Source organism: Salvelinus namaycush, unplaced genomic scaffold (assembly GCF_016432855.1).
Source record: "Salvelinus namaycush isolate Seneca unplaced genomic scaffold, SaNama_1.0 Scaffold1073, whole genome shotgun sequence".
In the NCBI taxonomy this organism is placed as follows: Eukaryota; Metazoa; Chordata; class Actinopteri; order Salmoniformes; family Salmonidae; genus Salvelinus; species Salvelinus namaycush.
In genome coordinates, this window is record NW_024057757.1 from 36,311 (window position 1) to 44,238 (window position 7,928).

The 7,928-nt window shown below is 47.2% G+C and overlaps 1 protein-coding gene across 1 annotated transcript; it reads right to left on the reverse strand.

Annotated features, from left to right (window-relative positions):
• Positions 1-259: 259 nt before the first annotated feature.
• Positions 260-3,809, reverse strand: nrsn1 (neurensin 1). Its single transcript, XM_038982211.1, has 2 exons — positions 3,621-3,809; positions 260-658 (listed from the first exon to the last, which is right to left on the reverse strand). Exons 1-2 carry the CDS (start codon positions 3,807-3,809, stop codon positions 260-262), a joined length of 588 nt encoding a protein of 195 aa, XP_038838139.1.
• Positions 3,810-7,928: the final 4,119 nt, after the last annotated feature.

Sequence of the window (7,928 nt, forward strand, 5' to 3'; positions counted from 1 at the left end):
GTGAAACCTCCTGCAGCCTTTATAACACAGCGTTACATGAAAGGAGCTGTGTGAAACCTCCTGCATTCTTTATAACACAGCGTTACATGAAAGGACCTGTGTGAAACCTCCTGCAGCCTTTAGTCTAAGTGCTGGATACACAGGGTTTGTTTTTAAGGAGAAGCACTAAGATGACGTAAGCTGACCTTTAGAAGGGTAAGGAAACAAGGACACATGAACAACACTGATGATCTACCTCTCACTACTACATCGATAACTGTTATGTCTCTGAGTTGGGCTGGACACTTTGCACTTTAGACAGGGTGACAGGGATCTTACTCTCCCCCGGAGTAGGGGCTCCGGTGATGGGATGGACGGTATTCTGGATATCAACCAGCCTCTCCTTAAACTTCTGCTGCAGGTACAGCTCCTCCTTGGAGTAGCTCTTTGAGAAGGCCGAGAGGAGGAGACCTACGGCCATTAGGCCGCCGCCCACGCAGAACAGCACGGCGCCTGTCAGCTTGCACACGTCCAAGGCTCGGTTGTAGCGCACAGCGTGGCTGTCCACGAAGAGGAGCTCGTCTTCCCCGAACGCTTCGATCTTAGTCGGGGTGGTGTAGCCCACCAGTAGGACAACGAGGCCTGTCACCAGAATCAGGGTTCCTAACGCTAGACAGACCTGGAGGAGAGAGAGACAGGATCAGGGTTCCTAACACTAGACAGACCTGGGGGAGGGAGAGACAGGATCAGGGTTCCTAACACTAGACAGACTTGGGGGAGGGAGAGACAGGATCAGGGTTCCTAACGCTAGACAGACCTGGGGGAGGGAGAGACAGGATCAGGGTTCCTAACACTAGACAGACCTGGGGGAGGGAGAGACAGGATCAGGGTTACTAACGCTAGGCAGACCTGGGGGAGGGAGAGACAGGATCAGGGTTCCTAACACTAGACAGACCTGGAGGAGAGACAGGATCAGGGTTCCTAACACTAGACAGACCTGGGGGAGGGAGAGACAGGATCAGGGTTCCTAACGCTAGGCATACCTGGGGGAGGGAGAGACAAGATCAGGGTTCCTAACACTAGACAGACCTGGGGGAGAGAGAGACAGGATCAGGGTTCCTAACGCTAGGCAGACCTGGGGGAGGGAGAGACAGGATCAGGGTTCCTAACACTAGACAGACCTGGGGGAGGGAGAGACAGGATCAGGGTTCCTAACACTAGACAGACCTGGGGGAGGGAGAGACAGGATCAGGGTTCCTAACGCTAGGCAGACCTGGGGGAGGGAGAGACAGGATCAGGGTTCCTAACACTAGACAGACCTGGGGGAGGGAGAGACAGGATCAGGGTTCCTAACACTAGACAGACCTGGGGGAGGGAGAGACAGGATCAGGGTTTCTAACGCTAGGCAGACCTGGAGGAGGAAGAGACAGGATCAGGGTTCCTAACACTAGACAGACCTGGGGGAGAGAGAGACAGGATCAGGGTTCCTAACACTAGACAGACCTGGGGGAGGGAGAGACAGAATTAGGGTTCCTAACGCTAGGCAGACCTGGAGGAGGGAGAGACAGGATCAGGGTTCCTAACACTAGACAGACCTGGGGGAGGGAGAGACAGGATTAGGGTTCCTAACGCTAGGCAGACCTGGGGGAGGGAGAGACAGGATCAGGGTTCCTAACACTAGACAGACCTGGAGGAGAGACAGGATCAGGGTTCCTAACACTAGACAGACCTGGGGGAGGGAGAGACAGGATTAGGGTTCCTAACGCTAGGCAGACCTGGGGGAGGGAGAGACAGGATCAGGGTTCCTAACGCTAGGCAGACCTGGAGGAGGGAGAGACTGTCAGGATTTGGCCAGGATTGTTCAGGTTTTGGTCACTAGATGTCCCCATTGCACATTTTTTGAACCTTTTGTTTTTCCTAATTCTAATTATTGTTTGCACCTGTGTGTCGTTCCCTTGTTGGTATTTAAACCCTGTGTGTTCCTCAGTTCTTTGCTCAGTGTTTGTATGTTAGCACCCAGCCCCAGCCCAAGCCTTGTTGTGAACATATATTTCTCTTATTGGATTTTCCAGAGGTTCTCTGGTTTAGTTCTTGTTTATTTTTGATTAGTCTTTTGAGGTTTGTTTTTTCCCTGCTGTTCTTACCACTTTGTGGAGTTTCTTTGTATTTTGGAGGATATCCATTTTTTGCCTCTTGGCTTTATTTTGGACGTTGTGGATTTATATTCTTTGCCTGAAGATCTTGTTCTTTTATTAAACCACCATCTCTAGTACTGCTGAGTCTGCCTCATCTTCTGGGTTCTGCCGACTATTAGTGACTGTTTCTCACACCGGGTCCTGACAGAGACATGATCAGGGTTCCTAACACTAGACAGACCTGGGGGAGGGAGAGACAGGTTCAGGGTTCCTAACACTAGACAGACCTTGACGAGGGAGAGACAGGATCATTGTTCCTAACACTAGACAGACCTGGGGGAGGGAGAGACAGGATCAGGGTTCCTAACACTAGACAGACCTGGGGGAGGGAGAGACAGGATCAGGGTTCCTAACACTAGACAGACCTGGGGGAGGGAGAGACAGGTTCAGGGTTCCTAACACTAGACAGACCTGGGGGAGAGAGAGACAGAATCAGGGTTCCTAACACTAGACAGACCTGGAGGAGAGACAGGATCAGGGTTCCTAACACAAGACAGACCTGGGGGAGGGAGAGACAGGATCAGGGTTCCTAACACAAGACAGACCTGGGGAGGGAGAGACAGGATCAGGGTTCCTAACACTAGACAGACCTGGGGGAGGGAGAGACAGGATCAGGGTTCCTAACACTAGACAGACCTGAACAGGCAGATGTTCACAGTAACCTGGCTCAATACACTACCCAGACCATGTCAGGATGTTATCAGCACCTTGGCCCCAATATCCCAATATCTCAATATCCCAATATCCCAATATCCCAATATCTCAATATCCCAATATCTCAATATCCCAATATCCCAAAATCCCAAAATCCCAAAATCCCAATATCCCAATAACCCAATAACCCCAATATCCCAATATCCCAATATCCCAAAATCCCAATATCCCAATATCCCAAAATCCCAAAATCCCAAAATCCCAATATCCCAATAACCCAATATCCCATTATCCCAATATCCCAATATCCCAAAATCCCCAAATCCCAATATCCCAATAACCCAATAACCCCAATAACCCCAATATTCCAATATCCCAAAATCCCAATATCCCAATATCCCAAAATCCCAAAATCCCAATATCCCAATAACCCAATATCCCAATATCCCAATATCCCAATAACCCAATAACCCCAATATCCCAATATCCCAATAACCCAATAACCCCAATAACCCCAATATCCCAATATCCCAATAACCCAATAACCCCAATATCCCAATATCCCAATATCCCAAAATCCCAATATCCCAATATCCCAAAATCCCAAAATCCCAAAATCCCAAAATCCCAAAATCCCAATATCCCAATAACCCAAAATCCCAATATCCCAATAACCCAATATCCCAATATCCCAATATCCCAATAACCCAATAACCCCAATATCCCAATATCCCAATACCCCAATATCTCAATATCCCAATATCCCAATATTTCTTCTCTCACATATCATACCTTCCAGAGGACAGAGCTCCACCGACTAGGCGATCTCTGAATCTGAAAGTCTTCGTCGCGTTCCCAGATGGAGGCAGTACACTCCTCGTAGAACTGGTGGAGGTATGATCTGACGCCGTATCGCTGGTCGTGCTGCGTCGTCTGTTCAGCGTAGTCTGACCCACAGATCTCAGCACAGGCTGAAGCCATCCTGACCCTTTCACCTCAGCTCTGTCTAGAGAGAGAGAGCACCACACTAACCTCACACACACCGGGTGCCACTGCCTGCACACAACACACACACACACACACACACACACACACACACACACACACACACACACACACACACACACACACACACACACATATAAACAGTTTTATTATGGGAGAGAGATATAATGATGAATGATCAGCCACAGTGTTGCTCCCATTTTGAATCATCCATCTGTTTCCTGTTCAGGATATTAGGTTATGTTTCTACCTGCTACCTGCTACCTGTTCAGGATATTAGGTTGTGTTTCTACCTGCTAACTGCTACCTGTTCAGGATATTAGGTTGTGTTTCTACCTGCTAACTGCTACCTGTTCAGGATATTAGGTTGTGTTTCTACCTGCTACCTGCTACCTGTTCAGGATATTAGGTTGTGTTTCTACCTGCTAACTGCTACCTGTTCAGGATATTAGGTTGTGTTTCTGCCTTCTACCTGTTTCCTGTTCAGGATATTAGGTTGTGTTTCTGCCTGCTACCTGTTTCCTGTTCAGGATATTAGGTTGTGTTTCTACCTGCTAACTGCTACCTGTTCAGGATATTAGGTTGTGTTTCTACCTGTTACCTGTTCAGGATATTAGGTTGTATTTCTGCCTGCTACCTGCTACCTGTTCAGGATATTAGGTTGTGTTTCTGCCTGCTACCTGCTACCTGTTACCTGTTCAGGATATTAGGTATTATTTCTGCCTGCTACCTGCTACCTGTTCAGGATATTAGGTATTATTTCTGCCTGCTACCTGCTACCTGTTCAGGATATTAGGTTGTGTTTCTGCCTGCTACCTGCTACCTGTTCAGGATATTAGGTATTATTTCTGCCTGCTACCTGCTGCCTGTTCAGGATATTAGGTTGTGTTTCTGCCTGCTACCTGCTACCTGTTCAGGATATTAGGTATTATTTCTGCCTGCTACCTGCTACCTGTTCAGGATATTAGGTTGTGTTTCTGCCTGCTACCTGCTACCTGTTCAGGATATTAGGTATTATTTCTGCCTGCTACCTGCTGCCTGTTCAGGATATTAGGTATTATTTCTGCCTGCTACCTGCTACCTGTTCAGGATATCAGGTTGTGTTTCTGCCTGCTACCTGCTACCTGTTCAGGATATTAGGTTGTGTTTCTACCTGTTACCTGTTCAGGATATTAGGTTGTGTTTCTGCCTGCTACCTGTTCAGGATATTAGGTTGTGTTTCTGCCTGCTACCTGCTACCTGTTCAGGATATTAGGTTGTGTTTCTGCCTGCTACATGCTGCCTGTTCAGGATATTAGGTTGTGTTTCTGCCTGCTACCTGCTACCTGTTCAGGATATTAGGTTGTGTTTCTGCCTGCTACCTGTTCAGGATATTAGGTTGTGTTTCTACCTGCTACCTGTTCAGGATATTAGGTTGTGTTTCTGCCTGCTACCTGTTCAGGATATTAGGTTGTGTTTCTGCCTGCTACCTGCTACCTGTTCAGGATATTAGGTTGTGTTTCTGCCTGCTACATGCTGCCTGTTCAGGATATTAGGTTGTGTTTCTGCCTGCTACATGCTGCCTGTTCAGGATATTAGGTTGTGTTTCTGCCTGCTACCTGTTCAGGATATTAGGTTGTGTTTCTGCCTGCTACCTGTTCAGGATATTAGGTTGTGTTTCTACCTGCTACCTGTTCAGGATATTAGGTTGTGTTTCTGCCTGCTACCTGCTGCCTGTTCAGGATATTAGGTTGTGTTTCTACCTGCTAACTGCTACCTGTTCAGGATATTAGGTTGTGTTTCTGCCTGCTACCTGCTACCTGTTCAGGATATTAGGTTGTGTTTCTGCCTGCTACCTGTTCAGGATACCACGTTGTGTTCCTGCCTCCTGAATAGTAATGTTCAAGCTGCTGCTTATGTAGAAACAACAACATGCAGGAATAACAAATCCACATCAACTCAGTCCATGGTGTATAACCATTATTTTTTTATATATATTTTTAAATGTAACCTTTATTTAACTAGGTAAGTCAGTTAATTAAGAACAAATGCTTACTTACAATGACGTCCTACCCCAGCCAAACCCGGACGACGCTGGGCAAATTGTACGCCCACCCTATGGGCCTCCCAATCACGGGCTGGTTTCTATCACATTGTGGTTCCATGGGACATAAGGGCTGGTTTCTATCACACTGTGGTTACATGGGACATAAGGGCTGGTTTCTATCACATTGTGGTTACATGGGACATGAGGGCTGGTTTTTATCACATTGTGGTTACATGGGACATAACGGCTGGTTTCTATCACAATGTGGTTCCATGGGACATAAGGGCTGGTTTCTATCACAATGTGGTTCCATGGGACATAAGGGCTGGTTTCTATCACATTGTGGTTCCATGGGACATAAGGGCTGGTTTCTATCACACTGTGGTTCCATGGGACATAAGGGCTGGTTTCTATCACATCGTGGTTCCATGGGACATAAGGGCTGGTTTCTATCACAATGTGGTTCCATGGGACATAAGGGCTGGTTTTTATCACATTGTGGTTACATGGGACATAACGGCTGGTTTCTATCACAATGTGGTTCCATGGGACATAAGGGCTGGTTTTTATCACATTGTGGTTACATGGGACATAACGGCTGGTTTCTATCACAATGTGGTTCCATGGGACATAAGGGCTGGTTTCTATCACAATGTGGTTCCATGGGACATAAGGGCTGGTTTCTATCACATTGTGGTTCCATGGGACATAAGGGCTGGTTTCTATCACATTGTGATTCCATGGGACATAAGGGCTGGTTTCTATCACATTGTGATTCCATGGGACATAAGGGCTGGTTTCTATCACATTGTGGTTCCATGGGACATACGGGCTGGTTTCTATCACATTGTGGTTCCATGGGACGTAAGGGCTGGTTTCTATCACATCGTGGTTCCATGGGACATAAGGGCTGGTTTCTATCACATTGTGGTTCCATGGGACATAAGGGCTGGTTTCTATCACAATGTGGTTACATGGGACATACGGGCTGGTTTCTATCACATTGTGGTTCCATGGGACATAAGGGCTGGTTTCTATCACACTGTGGTTCCATGGGACATAAGGGCTGGTTTCTATCACATTGTGGTTCCATGGGACATAAGGGCTGGTTTCTATCACATTGTGGTTACATGGGACATAAGGGCTGGTTTCTATCACATCGTGGTTCCATGGGACATAAGGGCTGGTTTCTATCACATTGTGGTTCCATGGGACATAAGGGCTGGTTTCTATCACATTGTGGTTCCATGGGACATAAGGGCTGGTTTCTATCACAACGTGGTTCCATGGGACATAAGGGCTGGTTTCTATCACACTGTGGTTACATGGGACATACGGGCTGGTTTCTATCACATTGTGGTTACATGGGACATACGGGCTGGTTTCTATCACATTGTGGTTACATGGGACATAACGGCTGGTTTCTATCACATTGTGGTTACATGGGACATACGGGCTGGTTTCTATCACATTGTGGTTCCATGGGACGTAAGGGCTGGTTTCTATCACATTGTGGTTCCATGGGACATAAGGGCTGGTTTCTATCACATTGTGGTTCCATGGGACATAAGGGCTGGTTTCTATCATATTGTGGTTCCATGGGACATAAGGGCTGGTTTCTATCACATTGTGGTTCTATGGGACATAAGGGCTGGTTTCTATCACATCGTGGTTCCATGGGACATAAGGGCTGGTTTCTATCACAATGTGGTTACATGGGACATACGGGCTGGTTTCTATCACATTGTGGTTCCATGGGACATAAGGGCTGGTTTCTATCACATTGTGGTTCCATGGGACATAAGGGTTGGTTTCTATCACATAGTGGTTACATGGGACATAACCATTACCTGCTACCTATTACCTGCTTTGCTACCTGCTACCTGCTGCCTGTTACCTGCTGCCTGTTACCTGCTACCTGCTACCTGCTGCCTGTTTTACCTGTTACCTATTACCTGCTGCCTATTACCTGCTGCCTGTTTTACCTGTTACCTATTACCTGCTGGCTATTACCTGCTGCCTGCTACCTGCTGCCTGTTTTACCTGTTACCTATTACCTGCTGCCTATT